General features: G+C 46.0%; 1 protein-coding gene across 3 annotated transcripts in view; it reads right to left on the reverse strand.

Annotated features, from left to right (window-relative positions):
- Positions 1-2,611: 2,611 nt before the first annotated feature.
- Positions 2,612-20,283, reverse strand: part of SNCB (synuclein beta) — a 39,786-nt gene continuing 22,114 nt past the window's right edge. For all 3 annotated transcript variants that reach the window (XM_053377189.1, XM_053377190.1, XM_053377191.1), the window contains exons 3-6: positions 8,351-8,389; positions 7,632-7,750; positions 4,115-4,204; positions 2,612-3,400 (exon numbers count right to left, since the gene is read on the reverse strand). In XM_053377189.1, coding sequence (XP_053233164.1) covers positions 3,368-3,400; positions 4,115-4,204; positions 7,632-7,750; positions 8,351-8,389 — 281 coding nt within the window. In that variant the 3' untranslated portion in view covers positions 2,612-3,367. The remainder of the gene's footprint in view (positions 3,401-4,114; positions 4,205-7,631; positions 7,751-8,350; positions 8,390-20,283) is intronic.

A 20,283-nucleotide genomic window follows, 5' to 3' on the forward strand; every position in this document is an offset into this window, starting at 1 on the left:
TTCTGAAAAATAAGTCATGTCAGACTAACCTGATCTTGTTTTTTGACAGAATTACAAGCCTGGTAGATGAAGGGAACGCAGTGGATGTAGCCTACCTTGATTTCAGCAAGGCATTTGACAAGGTGCCCCATGATATTCTTGTAAAGAAGCTGGTAAAATGCGGTCTTGACTATGCTACCACTCAGTGGATTTGTAACTGGCTGACTGACCGAATCCAAAGGGTGCTCATCAATGGTTCCTCTTCATCCTGGAGAAGAGTGACTAGTGGGGTGCCACAGGGTTCTGTCTTGGGCCCGGTCTTATTCAACATCTTTATCAACGACTTGGATGATGGACTCAAGGGCATCCTGATCAAATTTGCAGATGACACCAAACTGGGAGGGGTGGCTAACACCCCAGAGGACAGGATCACACTTCAAAACGACCTTGACAGATTAGAGAACTGGGCCAAAACAAACAAGATGAATTTTAACAGGGAGAAATGTAAAGTATTGCACTTGGGCAAAAAAAATGAGAGGCACAAATACAAGATGGGTGATACCTGGCTTGAGAGCACTACATGTGAAAAGGATCTAGGAGTCTTGGTTGACCACAAACTAGACATGAGCCAACAGTGTGACGCGGCAGCTAAAAAAGCCAATGCAATTCTGGGCTGCATCAATAGGAGTATAGCATCTAGATCAAGGGAAGTAATAGTGCCACTGTATTCTGCTCTGGTCAGACCTCACCTGGAGTACTGTGTCCAGTTCTGGGCACCACAGTTCAAGAAGGACACTGACAAACTGGAACGTGTCCAGAGGAGGGCAACCAAAATGGTCAAAGGCCTGGAAACGATGCCTTATGAGGAACGGCTAAGGGAGCTGGGCATGTTTAGCCTGGAGAAGAGGAGGTTAAGGGGTGATATGATAGCCATGTTCAAATATATAAAAGGATGTCACATAGAGGAGGGAGAAAGGTTGTTTTCTGCTGCTCCAGAGAAGCGGACACGGAGCAATGGATCCAAACTACAAGAAAGAAGATTCCACCTAAACATTAGGAAGAACTTCCTGACAGTAAGAGCTGTTCGACAGTGGAATTTGCTGCCAAGGAGTGTGGTGGAGTCTCCTTCTTTGGAGGTCTTTAAGCAAAGGCTTGACAACCATATGTCAGGAGTGCTCTGATGGTGTTTCCTGCTTGGCAGGGGGTTGGACTCGATGGCCCTTGTGGTCTCTTCCAACTCTATGATTCTATGATTCTATGAGTTAGTCTTCTTCCACCTCCTACCTCCCAGTGTTGCTCTTGGGAGGTGGAAGTCCTGGTCTAGGCAGTAGAACTGCTGGCACCAGGCCTGGGGAGGTTGTCCTGGCCTTGAGACAGCTCTGCCTGGTCCATCAGACTAAAGGTTTATCTATCCAGCATCCTGCAACCTTCAGTGGACAAGTAGACCCCTTGTGGGAACCTACAAGCAGTACACAAAGGCAATAACCCTCTCCCATAGCGGGTGGCGCTGTGGGTTAAACCACAGAGCCTAGGGCTTGCTGATCAGAAGGTTGCGGTTTGAATCCCCGCGACGGGGTGAGCTCCCATTGCTCTGTCCCAGCTCCTGCCAACCTAGCAGTTCAAAAGCACGTCAAAGTGCAAGTAGGAAGTACAGCGGGAAGGTAAACGGTGTTTCTGTGCGCTGCTCTGGTTCGCCAGAAGCAGCTTAGTCATGCTGGCCACATGACCCGGAAGCTGTATGCCGGCTCCCTCGGCCAGTAAAGCGAGATGAGCACCGCAACCCCAGAGTCGTCCGTGACTGGACCTAATGGTCAGGGGTCCCTTAACCTTTTTATAGTTATTCCCTAACAACTGCTAATTCAAAGGCGTACACTTTCTGCAACTGGAGGTAGCATATAGTGACCATGGCTTATAGCCATTGATAAGACTTGTCCTCCACAAATCCCCATTTAAAGCTATAACGCTAGTAGCAATCTCATCCTGTAGTAGCATATTTCATAAATTAACTATGCACTGTGTGAAAAAGCACATCCTTTTCCCATCCTAAAACTTTGTTGGGTGATCCTGGGTTCTAATGTTAGGAGAGGGAGAAAGTTTTGCCCATTTTCTCCAAACTTTGCATAATTTGATAAATGTTGATCTCCCCTTACTTGCTTTTTTTAAAATAAAAAACCCTCCAAGCTCCAAATGTAGCCTTTCCTTATAGGAGTTCCAGCCCCAGTTATTTCTGTTATGCTTTTCTGCCTGTTTTCTCACTTCACAATATCTTTTTTTGAAATGTGTTGGCCCAAACTGTACACAGTTTTCTAAGGGTGGTCACATGGTAGGTATATTTTTGATCTCTTTCCAAGGTTGTATTTGCTGAAATGCCTGTTTCATTTTAAATATTAAAAGGAACCTTGTTGTCCTTTGTGTATGGGTACCTATACTTCAGCTTCCACTGGTGTTGAATCTGTTTTTACTTTTTCCTTGCTAGAAGCGATGCCTCTTCCTACTCCTAGGATATATTTATTGCACTGTTTCAGAGTGGCTACAGGAGACCTGGTCTATAAAAGCCACCCCTAGGTGCAGCACACAGCAAGGCAACTGCTTTCCTCTTGACTTGTGAACAATGTGGAGGCAGACAAGAAGGTACAGACAAGAGTTGGCTTTATTCATGGACACAGGGGCAGCTGTGTCACTGGCAGTTGCCCCAGGATTGCACACACAGCGACAGTGGGAGGTATATATCCATGCCACAGTCACAACACAGAGCGCTGGGGGCAGGAGAGGGAGGGTATTCCTTTTGTTTGGGATACACAGACACAACTTCTGAACCGTCAAAATCAGGGAGTCTCTGTTACAAGGCCAGGGGCGGGGGCTCAGGAAAGGGACAGATCACAAAGGCGTAAACAATCCATTCAGAGATATAAAAAAAAGTTCCACCAATGGTAATGAAGCGGAGTTGGCGTGATTCACGTGCAAGCAAATGTACAGCAGGCCCAATGCAGGGTCCTGGCCGAGGTGATGGAATGCTCTGCTTAAAAACGGAGAAGATACAACATGCTTCTTACTGACACAAGGAAGCCTGGCCTTACTGCGCTGGGAGGGAGACAGGGCAGTAAGGCTGGGCTCACAAATGTGCGCACACACAAACCGCTGCAGCCAGGGTTTGCCTTCAGAATTCTTCTCTTAATGCTAAAGACCACGATACATAAAACACAGATCCCGATGAGGTCCCTTGGAGCAGAACTGGAGGAAGAACTCATGACAGGATGGGGTGTTGGGGCTCCTCTCCATCGCCATCTGCATCAAGGCCTTCCTTTGGAGAGGTGGAGGAGGGATGGGAGGGGGAGGGTCATTATTGTTATTGTGCTGCTGGTGGAAGTGTCGGGAACAGGGGTAGCCATTATGCTTCCGGCTCGTATTCCTGATATTCCTCCTGAAAAGAATAAATGTCATGAAGTGAAACAAGGATGTGAGTCAGAACAACCCAGCACTGGAGGTGACCAGGTAGACCCCACATGGATAAGCTTACCTGAGATACAGGCCCTGGGCTTACTCCTATATTGCCCTTGCTAAGCTCCTGTTAGGTTGGCTGTGCCAATTGCATCAACTACCATACGTGATAGCTGTCCCCAAGCTGGGCCCTAACCAGCTCAAACATACAGCCTTTCCCCCATTCTGTTCAGTTACATTTATCTGCACAGATTAGACCAGTAAGAGCTCCTGTGAATGCAGCTACTCTTCTCTCCTGCATGAGCATACAACCAGTTTGCTTCCTCAAATTCCCAATGAAGCCTCCTAGTACACAAGACCAGTAGTCTAGCAAAGCTCAATATTGTCTACATTGGCTTTCAGGTCTCTCCAAGGTTGCAGGCAGGAGTCTCTCCCCAACTTACTTAGAGATGCCAGGATTGAACCTGGGACTTTTTGCATGCAAAATGTTGTGTGTATACTATAGTATTTCCCCTTTCCTCACCACCTGCTTGCTTGTGACCTCTTAAGGCAGACCACACCCATCCTGCATCAGTTGTTAGGACGTGTGCGGGTCTGTTTCACAGGGGGCTGGTGGGAGGCCGAGATACTTTATTTCCCAGCATTCCCTCCCCCCCCCCAATTTGTTCATCAGGTTGCCTTAATTTTTTCCACTCACCTGCGGGGGTTCTTCGTAGTTCTCACCCTCAGGTTCCAACAGTGGCTCTATCAGTGGCTCCTCCACAGCTTCCTGACCAACCTCCTCAGGCTGTGGAAAGAATAACATCTTATGAAGCACTGACAGTGTCCTTCCCATGTGTCTCTTCTGAAAGCCCAGCAGAGTCAAAATCAGCAGACTGCAGATGCTGTGGGCAGTGTACTGTAAGATGTGAGCACCTTTTACAGTAATATTTTAGAAAGCTTTTATTAAGAACAAAAAAGAGCAAGTACTTCGTAGCACTGAGCATTCCTGACACTATGGAAAGGAGAGGTAAGTAAGCCCAGCGGCCCCTAACAACCCTACTTAACCAGTTGAATACTAATATAATTAGTATATTAGTTGAAGAGGAGGAGTCAAGGGCCGTAGTCCACCTCTGCAGTGAAAGGGCCCTAATAACTAGTCCTATTGTCACATAGCTTTTTGCCTTTGGATAGGCACCTGGAAGGAGAGTGCAGATGAGGACAGGGTTTAGCCCAAGGGCTGCCAGTTGTTGCTACCTACCCTTTAGCTTTGCTGACACTCATTCTGACTCTGTTGCAAGTGTTTTTACAGCTGCAGGGAGGCAGGCCTTATTTTCTGCAAAGTCCCAGGCAGGTTTATAGGCATCAGTCCCTAAGATGTTTTTTTCTAACAATTAAGTACTCAGGAGCTTTCTTGGAATGCCTCTCTGGATTCTCAAGTCTTGTTCTTGCAGGTTTGGCCAGTTGCCTTCAAGACTCACCACCCTGGAGGAATAACTGCCATCATGTTCTGTATTAAAGTAGTCCCATTCTTATAGGCTCCTCTCTCCTCGAACTTTGGGGATTAGAATCTCTCTACTGTAGGAGGACAGGTAGTATAGGAATAGGTCCCTCTGGGGCTGGGAAGACCATCTCCACTTTTCATTTGGGGAGGAGGGAGGTCCTCTCTTTTCAACCCCCAGGTGACTTCCTGTCTTTATCACAGGCAGACTCCAGCATTTTATGAGAGCCAAACAGCAGTCGCCACCCATTATGGCAAGTCAAGCATTGGGAGAGTGGAACAGAGAGACCTCTCATAGCTTGTCTTGTTCTGATTCGTAGCTTGGCTGCATTGGCAGGGATAATTTGTCCCCTTACAGCACACTTTGCCTCTTTCCTGCATGACTAACGCCAGTGGGAGTTTGAAGTCTGGACCACTTCCATAGAGTGCCAAATAAGAGGAAGAGATTCAGTACCGCTGTCTATGCTCACTTCCCTCCTAGGCTTTCAAACAAAATGTCATACAGCTCCTCGCTGCATGAAATATGGTCATGGCAGATCTGCACAGGGACGCCTTGGCGGGAAACCCCCCCCCCACAAGTGTTGCCCCAATGGGACAGGGTGGGAGACCACTCAGGCAATCAGTGTCATCTTCTCCAAGGAAGACCAGAGGGCATCAAGAGTCAAAACACTCCCCTACCCCACTGCAGTGAAGGGGGATAATTTCCATCCTCACTTTGAAATTTCTTTGGATTAAAGCCACCTTTGGCCACGGCCTTGCCCAAGCATGCTGTAATATTCCCAGAGCAAAGAACAGTGCCTCAAGCAATACATTCCCCACAGGGCTAGAGGGAGATATCCCATGCATAGCAGCTGCAGAAGTTATCACAGCCACGGGTGTCACAATACATCTCACTTCCTCGCACTCCAGCAAAAGGGACACTGTAGGTCCAGGAGATGCTACTGCTCTCATTCAGCATCCTTGTTTATTTGTATGCTGGTTTCCCACAAAATTGTCCCACAAAAAGTGGCTCACAATGTATTGAGTGCTCAATAAGTATAATGATTCAAATGACACATTAGAAGCAATTAGAAATAATCGTAAGTAAATACAAAAAGTAAATATATGAACACAAACTAACTTAATTTAACAGCTTCAGGGTTTCCCAAACTTGGGTCTCCAGCTGTTTTTTGGACTACAACTCCCATCAGCCCTATATAACACGGCCAATGATCAGGCACAGAGGGAGTTGTAGTCTACAACCTCTGGAGTGCCACAGGATCCCCATTCCTGCCCTATGGAATGATTTGGAGGTTCACCCCACACGTAAGAGGAAAGATGGTGTGTTATTACTGCATATTTTTATCAATAAATTCATTTTCACTTAAGTCTGTAGTCTGCCCTTCAGAGGCCCAAATTCAATATGTTGCTGCCTCTGTGGGCTTGCTTGTTCTAATTTAGAGTTGTCATTAGAAATGTTGCCTTGGTTTGAAGTGTCTGGGGGTTGAGAGGAGGGGTCCCTCCTCCCCTAAACATTAAAACTGAAGAATTGCCTTATTGACCCTGGAGGGGGGGCAATCCCCACACTTATGAAGAACAGAAATTGTCACTGGTAAGTATAGAATTTCCATTTTAGTTCCATGCCCAGAACCTAACTTCAGATATGTAGTCTGGCTGACCAAAAATGACAGGTCAGGTGGCCTGTATTATACATGTTTAGATGTCTGGGTGAAGCCTTAATATATGCTCGATTATTCTATTTCCCCAGTTCAGTTGCGAGAGTGGCTGGTAGATCTACAACCTTCCATTTGAGGAAGGGCTGAGCTGTGATTGGCCCTGCACAGTGCTTCTCATCAAGGGACAGGAGCTGTTCAGTGGGGAGAAGGGGGGACGCTGCACAGCTCCCTTCCCCCATGCTGAGTAGAACAGAGTGCCTGCTCCTGCCTGGCTGCGCTGGCCTCATTTCTTCTTCAGCTGTTGCTATTTTAAGCTAAGCTGGAAGCAAACGGCTCAGCTTGTTGTGGCAGCTCGGCTGCAAGATTCGAGAGCCCTTCCTCAGATCGACCAGCCCTGCAGCTGCCAGACCATTTCAGTGCAGGCTGCCCGCCCACCCACCTACTGTGAGAAACACACTCATTCTCAAACGTGCACGTAAGCAGGCTTCGAAGCACATGCCGGCACAAACGTACATGTTCGCAAACAATATGAAGCACATCGATGCACACGGAAGTGAGATGCTGACATAAATGTATGCAAACATCTCTCTGGAATGTGCAGTTGTCACTGGCCTGGAGACTTACACTGTGCCCATGTGGGCATTCATCGCATGTTGTTATGTAGCACACAGTGCACATACTCTCATGCAAGGGCATTGGTTCTTCTGTCCATGCATGCCTGTATCTGTCCACACTGCTTATGTACCCTCAGTCTGAGAGCTGCCAGGACTATGGGCATCCTGGACATGTTCATGTCACTGTCGCACAAGTTTGTTGCCTTTCCATCTTCTGCTGTTCAACCAATTGTGCTTATCTTCTGTCAAGAGCAACATACAGCAAAACTCCATACCATACCCAAGATTCTGTTTTGTGGGATGGAGCAAGGCAAGTGGAATCTTGCACGAATCCCAAATGCCCATCGTATCTACTGATAGTCCCAGTAGGCTCCAAGGGTCAGCTGCCTTTCTATGGGAGACTTTTATATGGCCAAGGGCTATGTGCTTTTTCTCAAGGTCACCTGAAGAGTGTGGGATGCTCACCTTCAGGTCAGTGGGGAAATCTTCCTTCTTGACCAGGCCTGTGGCAGCTGCGATATTGCCAGCCCCCGAGAAGACGGCTCCACCCAGCTGAGATGCCTGCTCCTTCGTCTTCTCAGCAACTGAAAGCCAGAAGAGAGCGACCAACATATTGAGGCCATGCAGTTAGCTCCTTATTCTAGATTAACAGTATGTGGCCTTGAGCATCCTGAATGAGGGGCAAAGGATCTTAACATCTGGGAGGGAGTCTAGCAGGGGTCTGGTGACTGAAGGCTGCTGTAGCAGACGTATGAATTGTATCTATCTCCTCTGCTATCTATGTACATGTTTCACAAGGCCAAGCAATAATCCTTCTTCTACCATAGGACCCTCCCCACCCCCCACCCCCCGTTTGGGCCCTCACCCGGCATCACAGTTTCTTCTCCACCAATGTGCGTAAGCTCATTCCTTTACCCGCCCCAGTACTTTGCAAGTTCAAGTTCACCAAGGCTTCCAGGTTTGTATGCCTGCTTCTCTGGAAAGCTGGGGTCAGGTATCTTAGCCAATCCCCACAGCTGGCTCTGCAGACGCGTGAGAAGCAGCTGGAAGGCTTTGTCCTGGGCCCAGTTACATAAGAGGTTTTAATGACAGCGCTTGTCCTGTTAGCCTGTGATCGCTTTAGCACAGCCGCCCACTCAGTGACCAGGCAAAGCATGGGAAAGGAGAACATAAGCAGCCAATACCTGAGGCCACACCTGCAACACCTTCCCGAGTTTTGCTTCCTAAAAAGAGAAAGAAAAAGGATGCATAGTTCAAAAACGTGTGAGAATAGCAACGTCACCTGAGAAAATGTGCAGTGCAATAAATAGCCACACAAGATAAGGAGAAGCAAGTAAAGCTTAGCCAATGCCCTTCAGACCCACCCCACATTTCCTCAGCATCCCAGCCGCAGGCTCTTCTCAGAGAAATAATTTTCCTGCAGAATAAAAAATTTGTGAGAAGGAACACTTCCAAATACAGTTAATCTTTCATCCATATATTGGATATGGTCCATCCTATTCAAGTTGCCTTCTTCAGAACATGGGAGGAAATTTAGGAGAGCAACTCTTTAGGAAGCAGGCAGCATTTCAGACTTTGTGCCTATGTCTCAGAAACATCTACTTCTGACCAATCTTCAGGTTCTGTGCCAGGAATGCGGCTTTCATATTTTGGGTCTTCAACTCCCATCATCCATAAGCAACTGGCTGGGGTTCATGGCAGGGGGATGCAAGAACATCTAGAGAGCCACAGTTTCTCCATCCCTGTATGTTTTACCTCAGCAGGCTTGTTTGCTCAGTCAAAATACCTGAGATAAATCCTGAAGAGCCAGCTGTGTGCACATATTACTCACACACATTTGAGGTGAATTACGACTCCATACTGACCTTTCCCCCCATTGTTCTTTCTTCCTGGTGGTGTTACAGTGTTATGTTAGGGTAGGAGTAGCCAACATAGTGCTCTCCATATGTTGGGACTACAACTCCCATCATGCCTGGCCATTGGCTATGCTGGCTGGGGTTGATGGAAGTTGTAGTCCAGCAACATCTAGAGGGCCACAGGCTCCCTGCTCCTGACCTAAGTGCTCACTCAAAGAAAGGCCCCTCTAGTACTTCAGCTGACCAAAAGCAAAGGAGAACACAGATCCTGGGTCCTTAATATTTGAGGACGGGGAAATGAGACTGATACAACTTGCCATATAAGGACACAATATGTTCCACATACTGGAATTCTTTTTGAAGGATAGAGGAACACAACTCTCAAAAGGAGAGCAGCTCACTTGATTTGGATCCCTCTAATCCTTGTTCACCGTTCTGAAACTTAATGCCTGCCTCTTTGAGAATCCACATCTGCTTTTGGCCCTCTTGGAGAGACAGCCACCTCCCCACCTCCCAGAACTCGATAAGCCAACCATACTGAGACCTGACAGTCACTCAAATGACTCCATGCCACAAAGAAGAAAGGTTATGGCACCAAGAGTAATAGAATGTAAGAAAAAACCAGAAAGAAGTGAATGCCCATATTTAAAATAATTCTATACCGCCTCTCCTGCTCTTGGGCTGGTTCACAACATGGTGGCAGGAAACTCAGCCTTCTGTGGGGTATGTAACGAAGAGAAAGGAAAGAGTGATCAAATCGTATCTGTGCAATTATGCCCTTATTGTCATGGCCTTATAGTTTGGAAGGGTAAACATGTGAGGTAGGTAAGGCTGAGAAATAATGACTGGCCCAACATCACTGTTGGGTTTCTATGTGCAAGGGTACATCAAAAGCCCATGTGTCTATGCCCTTGGTCCTTCTCTTCCTTCACACAAAATAGACACAACTGCTGGATTGTTTAATTCACGTATTTATTAGGAGCAAGGTGTGCCATCACACTCCAATTCCCCACTGAATACAATCCAGCAGTTCCCTGTCGGGGAACTGGTTAGTTGTCATCTGAGGCCTCTCCCTGTGGCCTGCTCCTCCTCTAGTTCCTCTCCAGCACCTTCTTCCTGCTGGGCTTGGCTGGACCCTCACGCCCCTTACCTTCCTCCTCAGTTATAAGGAACTGCCCTGAGATCTACGGATGAAGGGCAGTATACAAATTCAATAAATAACAATAATAACTCTGAACCCTCGCTGTCCACACCTCTGTCTCTCCCAGCTGTTCCTTATCAGACCTCACTGCAAGGCAGAAAAATGGCATGGCTTGTCTAGCTGCCAGCTTGCCTCTCAGCCACTCTCCACCAGCAAGCCCTACTGACCACCAGGGCCCCCACCCTGCATCTATGCAAGAAGGAAGGAGCAGGGCAGTCCCTGGCAGTCATTCCTAGTCACGGAATGAGGTTCATGGCTCTAGCAGTCATTGAAATCTGGATCTTTCAGTCCAACACTCTTAACTACTGCACCACCTATGACCACAAAGTCAGGTTGCAATCCTGAACCCATTGACTGAGACTTAACGTAATATGAACAGCTCTGCGGTGGCCAACTAGATGCCTACAAGCAAGACATGACTTTTACTGGTGATTACCAGCAGCTAGCAATCAGAGACATACTGCCTCTAAGACTGGAAGCAATGCAGACACCATGGCTAGGGGTAGCCGTTGTGTGGAATGTGTGACTTGAACTCTTTGCCCAGCACTTGCTTTTCTGCTCCCAACCCACCTACATTTCCAAACATTTCTGGAACCCCAAAGTGAAGGGTTGGGAATATTTCAAGGCAAGTGGTGTCCAGGTTAAGCACTCCCTTCCAGCCTTCCCCACTCCAAATCACAAGTAGCTCTCAGGGTTTGAATGGACATGTATGGTTACAACAAGCAATTTGTTCCTTAGGTCCGCCAGATGACACTCCGCCGCCACACACCATACATCATTGAAGTACACTCCAATGATACTTGACCTTTGTTCTTGCTGGCTGGGGTTGATGGGAACTGGAGGTCATAAACATCTGGGGGGCCACAAGTCCCCCATCCTTTAGACTGATGTTCCTAGGGCTGGTCCTCTAGTCAGACAAACTTGAGAGCTAGCCAAGAGACAATGTCTAAGAAGGGAGGCAGGGGCTGCAAAATTGCCGTAGAGCGATGTGAGAGAACAGTAGGCAGCAGCTGTAGAGAGGGAAAGGTCCCCGATTCTAAACTTGCTGAGCTATAAAAAGCTGTCTAGCACACCCTGACATCACATACACATGGTGCAGTGTTAATAAAAGAAGATAAACCTCATTAACAAAACACAAGGCAGGCAGATGATCAGCTCCTGAAATGTTGCATCGCTCACAAGGTTCTAGGCAAGAGGCTACAACTGGGGAGATTGGGTTTTAAGTTGAACAGTCCATGCCAAGTGCACAGATCTGACATCACAGCTGACTCAGAGGTACCAAGACAAGATCCAAATAAAATGAGGCTGGTTATCTCAAAGAACATGGGTGGTGGCAGCTGCCTATCATTACCATGCAAGATGCCAATAGCAGGGAAATGTGACAGGCAGAATAAAGCAGGAGTTGTTGGCAAGAGTCATACTCATTATGAGGTCTGCAACCAATATTGAAAGGTGGAGCTGCTTATCCCTTGACAGAAGGAACCCTGTGTACCAAATTTATTGGCCTTAAACTCATCTGACATAATGCAAAAGGCCCCCTAGTGGTGAAATCTGGCTTATTCCCAGGACTTCATGACTGAAATTGCTACCCTTCTGGACATTTTTTTTTAGTGTGCCTGTACACAATAAATGCACAAATGTAACACAATTGTTGCAGGGAACCCAGGTGTGTCTTTCTTCAAGGCAGCACTTGTGTTGAATGTATATTGCCCAGTTCCAACCTACAAACGACAACATTTTGTCACTGAGAAAATAGCCTGACTGGTAGGCAAGCAGCAATGGTGGTTGTGAATGATGTGGGTGCTATGTAGGTGCACAAATATCACAGGCATTCATTGGCTAATGCCTGTGACATCACTAGGAATGATTGATGCAACTCCCCCTTTCTCCCCACATCTTTTTTAAACTCTAAGGAATCAAGTGAGGATGCATGATGCAGCCACCTGCTGAAACACCAAGCTGTTCTTTGTCTGGATGGGATTTTAAATTCTTCCTTGGAGGCAGAGTCTCTACCAATGAAGTGTGTGGGTCCACATGCACCCATTAAAAATTAAAAAAAATAACATCATCAAACCCAATAAGATTCCGCTGCCTTTTTAAAAAAGGAAGTTTATTATTGGAAGATTGTGTATCCCACCTCAAGGCAGAATAGTGTCTTGCCAATGCTAGCAATAAGTATAGCACTAACAGAAAAGCAGCAATTCTGCTTTTTTATATATAAGCCTTTAGCTGTAAATTGCAGCTTGATGCTGAGGAGAATGTGAAAGAGAATACCCTATTACTTTCTGCAGTGTAAATCTTTTGTGAGGGGTGATGATCTTCCACTGACTTCTTGTGGCGGGGTGTTCCACAGGTAGAAACAACTATACTGTACTAGCTCAGCTCTTCAGTGTTGCGAGCCACCTCTTACATTCCAAGTATCCAAAAGAGTAAAATGGAACCTGCTTTATGTATATGTGATAAGCCTGAACTTCCTAGCTATCAGATCTTAACAAAGGCCAGATGAAAGTACAAATATCACAGGGTTCTGCTAGGTTTTCAATTCATGAGGTGCTATCAAAATCAAAGCTACAGTTACATCAGTTTCTGTGCTGTGAGATGATAAAGAAAAGCTACACAATAATAAATCTTCATTCCCACATTCCAACCAAAGAGGAATGATTGAACAAACTATGCGAATATTTGGAATTAGCAAAGTTAATAAGACAAAAACCGAAAAGTATAATACAGAAACAATGGAAATGTTTAAATGATAATTTATGTAGACAAGGATCAAATACAAGGTTTTGGTTGTGTTTAGAGTAGACTTGTGAGAGATCTAGATAATTTATTGAATTGATCATCTATGTGGGATTCTATGGGAGAGAAAAATACGGAATAACAGATATACTGTAACTTTGTTTAAAATGTTTATAGGAAGTGCAGTGTAAGCGATGGAAGTCAATCAATGAAATTTTATTATTATTTACCTATTGAAATAGATGTAGAATAAACTTGGAAGAAACTCTTCCTATTTTCTTTTTCTAAGTTTCTTTCCCTTTTTATAGATTTATTCCTTATTCCTTTCCTTTTTTCTTTCTTCTATATTTTTCTTTTTTATTAAAAACATTATCGAGAACTTTGTACATATGTTATGTAATTGTAATATTTTGTTTTGATTTTGTAATAACCATGCTAAATTAATAAAATATTTTTTAAAAAATCTACATGTGAGATGTGTGGCTGAGCTTGCCAAAATCCTAAGGACTCCACATCTATCTTCTGGCTGTGCTGTGAATTAGCAGCTTGCTTGCACGGTACAGTCATGAGAGTGAGCTTATGCAAAGATGCATGCCTATGAAACAATGTGATTTGCAGTGCCATTTGACACAGGCAGGTTTCACCATTAAGTGCTGTGTGGGGCATCCAAGGGCAACCCTGGGGACAGGCCTTGTGTTTCAGGTACAGTGGTATTTGTAGGTGAGCCTTCCTCTGTGAAGGGAAACTGCTCTTGGAATACAACTATCACATCAACATCTACCTGAATCTGCAGTGACTCATGCAGGAGGCCATTTTAAGTGTAACTCTCAAGGCTTGCCTGAATATGCAAAGAACATGCTATGATAATTTACAGAGAAACCGTAGCAGGAGGTGTGTTGTGGCTTGAGCCACGTCTGGAAAGCTCTGCCTGCTCCAAAACCTAGATTTATGGAGGCAAACTGTTGAGTTCTATAACAGAAGGCAAGATAAAAATAAAAGAAAAAAGCAGTCAAGTGAATTCAATCTGTACACATTCAAAGGCACTCCGCTTTATTAATGTTTCACATATGCCAAGGCTGAGGCCTTGTACTAAAAGAAAGCTGAGCCCCAAAAGTATATCACCACATCTCCATGGAGCTTATATTCCCCCACGACAACTCCACTGCTTTTCATGGATTCTCCAAAAACCTTCACGCAGGGGCAGACAGAAGCTCTCCGAACTCTACAATTCTATACCCAACATTGTTTTAGTGCTCCTGGTTACACCACCCCCTTGTGGAGCATCCTGAAGCAGCAGCAGGTGGGATCAACTTACCTTGCTAGCCCTTAACTCTGCTCCCCCTGAGCCAGCCCTGTCATGCACCAGGTGAAGCTATCTGCTTCAGGCAACGAAATGGGCAAGTGAGGAGCTGGATGAAGGCAGAAACAGGTGTCTGAGTGGTGCAATAAAACCTTTTAAAATGCTGAACCACCAGGGAGCAAAAACGACTTTGGTTGACACACTGTGCTTTCCACATTGCCTTCTTCCAGGGAAGGGTAGCATTAATCATGCCCCCTCCCTCCAGCAGTGCTTTCATTGGCCATATTTGTCTGGCCAGCAATCCTTTCCAAGCACTGCTGCATCCAGCGTTTCTCCCTGAGGTTCCTCTGCCTCTCTGGAGCATGTGCTAGCAGAATCCATGCTTAAACATATGAGGCCACTGCATCTCCTCCTCCTCCTCTGCAAGCTGCCCTGCTCATGCCTGGAGGCTTTGTTCAAAATAAGGATGTGCGCCTTGTCCTTGCAAGCCCATATGTGCAGGCAAATTTAGCCTTCCAGGTCCTGGAAATGCAGCTAACACCACAGCACCCAGCCCTCCCAGCAGGGAATCCCATAATCAGCCAGGGGAGAGGGGTGCACAGCATCGGAGAGTGTGGTATGTGACGGCTGGAGGCCGCTGTCAGAGCAGTCACAGTAAGTCATCTCTTAGGCAGCGTAATCTGCTATGATCTGATCTCCCTTAACGGGTCCAATGGGGACATGCTGGGGTCAGGTGTGCATAGCACCTAAAGTATCCCAGACAGTCCTGGCCAGTTGGGGAGGGAGGGCTCCAGCATGCCGGAGGCTCCCGTCCACTACCAAAACCTCCTTCCAGCAGTATAATTGGCACAAGGGCTGTTTTACTCCCTTGGAAGCTTTCCAGCAATTGTCCTGCAGATGCTAAATCCCTCCTTGGCAAAGAGCATTATCATGCTGACGGCCAGGAAAGAGGTTAGGCCACAGCCAAAGATTTCACACCCTGCCTGCCTAGCAATTGAGGTGACCTGAGCTCTTGTAAACAACCTCCATTCCAAAATGGATACTTTGTGGGCATCTGTCCCTTGAGGTCAAATTTACACCTCCAAAGCTTCACCAATTTCAGCAAGTATTTTTTTTCCTACGGCAAACCTGCCTGAAGGGAGATGCACAGTTCAGAACAGCAGGGATCAGGCATCAACACCAGCATAGCATTCTAGCCTCTCTTGTCCAGTTCTCCTTGATCCTGGGAAGAGTGGGCCAGGAGAAACTGATGGCTAAACTGGAGCTGAAGTTAAATCTTCCTTTACATTTAACATGCAGGTTTTTAAAAATGTGGAAGTGGTATCAGATTGTGGGGCAGGGAGAAAATGGGATCAGAGTAGGGTGAAGGGCAAGTATAGCTCTTTTCCGCTCCTGCTGCAGTTCTGAGGAGCTCTTCCCCCATCTCCCTAAAGATGGCATTTGATGGTGGGGGGATCTCCCATTAGCAAAAGTAAGAAACAAATACACACTTAACATCAAGTGTAATTTGGGCTCCAAGCATGCCCATAAAAGACCTAAAAATCCCTCATCAACCATGCACTTACTGGATGGCTAATAATCTGCAGAATGAGGTATTGACAGCAAAATTCAGCATCCTAAGAATCTCTGTTTTCTCTCCTGACTTTCTTTTAAATAAGTAAGCAAGCATGTTTCTAGACCTTATGGTTGTAAAGATAGGCTTGAACTTGTATGGGTAATTCTCAGAAGTCAGAGTTGTTACTGTATAAAAAGCCCAGCGTTCAGGGTGTGAGGCTTCAGTGCCCTACATAGTTCCTTACTACTCCCCATGGTGGGCAGAGCAGCTGAATAAATTGTGCATAATTAAGGGAGGGGGGAAACTGCTAATCTGCGTGAGTTATACAAGTTGCAGAATTCTACTCTTCTTACTGCAAAATCTGGGGGGTCCCTTTGCATACGATTTTCTCTCAAAGCACGCCAAGCCTTGGGTGAGAGACTGTGTCACCATTCACCCTGTAAAATAGGGATATTAATGACCTACCTCACCACCACCAGAACATTGAGACAAGAGACAAGGGCAGTGAAGAATAACAGTGTTTCACAAAAGCCTTCAGGCTTATGAACATACAAAGCAGGCTATATGGATGCAGAACATTGGATCTTCTAACCCAACACCATCTACTCAACTGATAACAGGCTTTTGATGCACATCAAAAGACTGAACCTTGGGTCTTCACTTTCAAAGCATGACCACTGCCACTGAGCACCTCTGCATCCACATACCCCTGAGATGAGACCCTTGGGAGGCAATTCCAATGCAGCATGCAGGCAAGACCTGATGGTGCAGCCTCCCTCTTAGGACATGGTCTCCCAGTTCAACTGAAACACTCGCCAGTTTCCAAAGTCTGTAGGGGAAAGACAGTGAAGCACTTTGCAGACTAAGGGTTGTATCCAACTAAGCTCTCTGCAGACGAAACCCACTGGAATTAATAGACCTAAGTTAGTCATGTCCATTATCAGAATATGATGAACACGGGATAGAACCCTAAAAAACAGAAATCCATTTCTCACACTTAGGGCCAGTGGCAGACCTACTTTTTGGGGCCCTGAAGCTTGAACTCTTATGGGGGGCCCTTTGCAACTAGCAACAATGTCTGGGTAACCAGTGTTACCTTCTTCAATGGAGCTGTTCCATGATAGATCACTACACCTTTACAACATCTGTGCTACTGACTCTCAAACTATGGGATTGTTGAACTATACACAGCCAAAAATAAATAAATAAATTTGAGTTGTGCGACTCAAATTGGGATTACTAGACCCAAAAATTTTAAGCAATGTGTACTAAATTCACTTCTGGGGACCCTCTGGTAATAGCTTAAGATTCATTAGTTTCACAGTAGATGCTGCCCCTACTTAGGGCCCGGGACTGAAGTGGTGGTTTGCTGCTTCTCCTTTGTGCTCTTGCTCTGATTTCTGCAGCACATCTAGCAGGGGGTGGAAAGGGAGTTACTTGGGAATTCCCTGCAGATGCCACTCCTGCCTTGTTCTGCTGTGCCCTCCTGGCACAACTGGAGAAGCCAACTGGCCTCCAAGCACTTCCTCCCTCCCTCCCTTCTTCCCAGCCCCAGTGTTGCTGCCCAGCATCTTCTGGGATCGCTCTTTTTATTATTTACAAGCACTGGTTCATAAGGGTAACCGAGTCATTACAAAAAAACAGCTTTAAGGGACTTGGACTTGCTTCCTTAGGACATTCCAATTAGGAAAGTAGCACCACGCCATATCGATAAAGTGCACAATCCAATGATTAAGTGCACCGAAACCAGAGATGTCTGCATTAAGATCCCAGAGGGATCGCCTGCAGGCCCAGTGGTCTTCAATATGCTTTTTTAATCAGCAATCTGGAGAAAGGTCTTAAAATCCCTGCCAATAAAGCATGCCCAAGAAACAAAATGGCTAGAGTCGTAATTAATGGGAAGGACCGGGTGCTTCCAGCTCTCTGAATTGCTTGCTATGCTGGGCCTGTTCCAAGAAACATGTTGCTGCAGCCAGATGCAAGGTCATCCCTCTAGGAACAATGAATGCAAGGCATACCTAGGGAACGGGAGACTGCCTGGAAAGCAGAAGCTCTCCCTATTAAATACCCTGCAGTACATGGCATCTGCCCCTCATTTCCCTCTGACATTCCCTGCTTGTGAGAATTACCCTCCCACCAGTCAAGAATGCTTTACATGGGCTGGTTAGAATTATGAGAAGCTGCCTTATGTTGAGTCAGACCCAATGGCCCATCCTGGTCAGGACTGTCTTAACACTGCCTGGTAGCTGATCTCCAGAGTTTTGAGCAGGAGACATCCCCAGCCTTGCTTGGAGGTGTCAGAGACTGACTATGCAAGTCGGATGCTCTGCCCCTGAGCTGCAGCCCTATCCCAAATAGTTGCACTAGTTAAACCTTAAGCCTGCTAACCAACATTTTCTTCAGACAACCTTCAATATCAAAAGCTTGCAAAATGGTGTTTTACCTCTCTGTTCCGTTACCCTGCTTGCATGCAGCAATAATGAAGATAATTAATTACTGGCTTGTGGACTGGTTGGGTTTTCTACCGTGGAACAAGGCTAGATTCTCCTGTCAACCAGATTCTTTAGTCAAATAGAATTCTGTGCATTTGAGACAGTGATAATAGAAGGAAATGAGTGGAACCTGCAACAAAATGTTGCAGCATGGACTGCTCTTGTTCACTCTTCAGTTAGTTAGGCCCTTCCCCATGCTGCTCCATTCTGTTCCCCCAGTTAGTCAGCATTCTGTGGCCACTGAGTGTGCTTAGGTGCTATAAAGGGTTTGGGTTTTTTTTACTTCTCCAAATCTTAAGGTTCTCCCAATGTACTGATACGACCCTTTTGCATGTGGGAGGTGACAATTTGGCTACATAAGCCACAGAAGTCACAGCCTGATATAAAAAACAGAATAATGGACAGCCTGATCCTATGCAGAAAATTGGACAGGACCTCAAAACTCATCTAGTCCAACCCCCTCCCAAGAACCACTCTTGGTACCCAGCCTCTGCTTAAAAACCTCTAACAAAGGAGAGTCCACTGCCTTCTTCCTAATCTTTTTTCTTGTCATTTGAACCCATTGCTCATCAAATATTTCAAGGTGACTATCACATTACCTCTTCTCCAGGCTAAAAATTAAACATTTATCACCTCTTCACCAGGCTAAACATACCAAACACCCTGGAAAAAACCTCACTGGTACTTACTGGAAATAAGTACTAGTGCATTATACTGTACAGGACTTACTCTCAGGTAGGTGAACACGAGATTGCCACATTACTTACTCCTGTGAGGATCCAGGCTAAGGGTGGAATTCAACCCTATGCGCTATGGAGATTGCTCTGTCTGTGCAAGCGTTTCAGCTTTCCTGATGGAATGACCTCTTCTCCCTTCCCTCTGCATGCAGACCCGGGGGCTCTCCTCAGCCCCCAGATCTGATTGGGGACATGTGGGGCATGGGAAGGAAAAAAGGAATGAGATGGGAGCTGATGTCTAAGGTATCCTAGACCATTTTGGGCTTTAAAAGGTAATCATTAGCACAAAATAGTTGGTAATGGGCAAAATACCCTTAGATTAGTGTAATAAATGTTGCAAAGTTGGACCCAGACCTTCCCTATTTTATTCCTTCCCACACAACCATTTTTTCCACAGAGATCTGTGCACATCATTACATGTATGCAGCAATGGCAGTAGCTCCTATTCTTCCTCTCTATACCTACAGCCTTCTTCTGCCACCTTGGGGCCTCACCCCAAAAGGCCCTGCCTCTTTTCTTCAGGGCAGCTGTGGCTACAACAGCACATCTTAGCTGAAAAGGGAGGGAGAGTTCCACCTGCCTCAAATATTTTCTCTCTCTTGGATTGCCAGTAGTACATGTGAAAAGGATCTAGGTGTCTCAGTAGACTACAAACTTAACAAGAATCAACAGTGTGATGCAGCAGCAAAAAAAGCTGGTGCTCTTCTAGGCTGCATCAGCATAAGTATAGTGTCCTGGTCAAGGGAAGTAATAGTCCTGTTCTACTCTGCCTTGGTCAGACCACACCTGGATTACTGTGCCCAGTTCTGGGCATTACAATTTAAGAAGGATACTGACAAGCTGGAACATGTGCAGAAGAGGGCGACCAAGATGATCAAGGACCTGGAAACCATGCCTTATGAGGAACAGTTGAGGGAATTGAGTATGCTTAGCCAGGTAAAGAGGAAACAGAGGAGAGATGATAGCCATCTTCAAATATATCAAGGGCTGTCACATGGAAAATGGAGTAAGCTTGTTTTCTCCGGCTCCATAAGATAGAACCCAAACCAATGACTACAAGTTACAAGAAAGGAGATTCTGACTAAACATCAGGAAGAACTTTCTGATGGTATGAGCTGTTGAACACGGGAACCGACTCCTATAAGAAGTGGACTCTCCTTCCTTGGAGGTTTTTAAGCAGAGGTTGGATGGCCATCTGTCATGTATGATCTAGTTGAGATTTCTTCATTGCAGTGGG

Source organism: Podarcis raffonei, chromosome 2 (assembly GCF_027172205.1).
Source record: "Podarcis raffonei isolate rPodRaf1 chromosome 2, rPodRaf1.pri, whole genome shotgun sequence".
Lineage (NCBI taxonomy): Eukaryota > Metazoa > Chordata > Lepidosauria > Squamata > Lacertidae > Podarcis > Podarcis raffonei.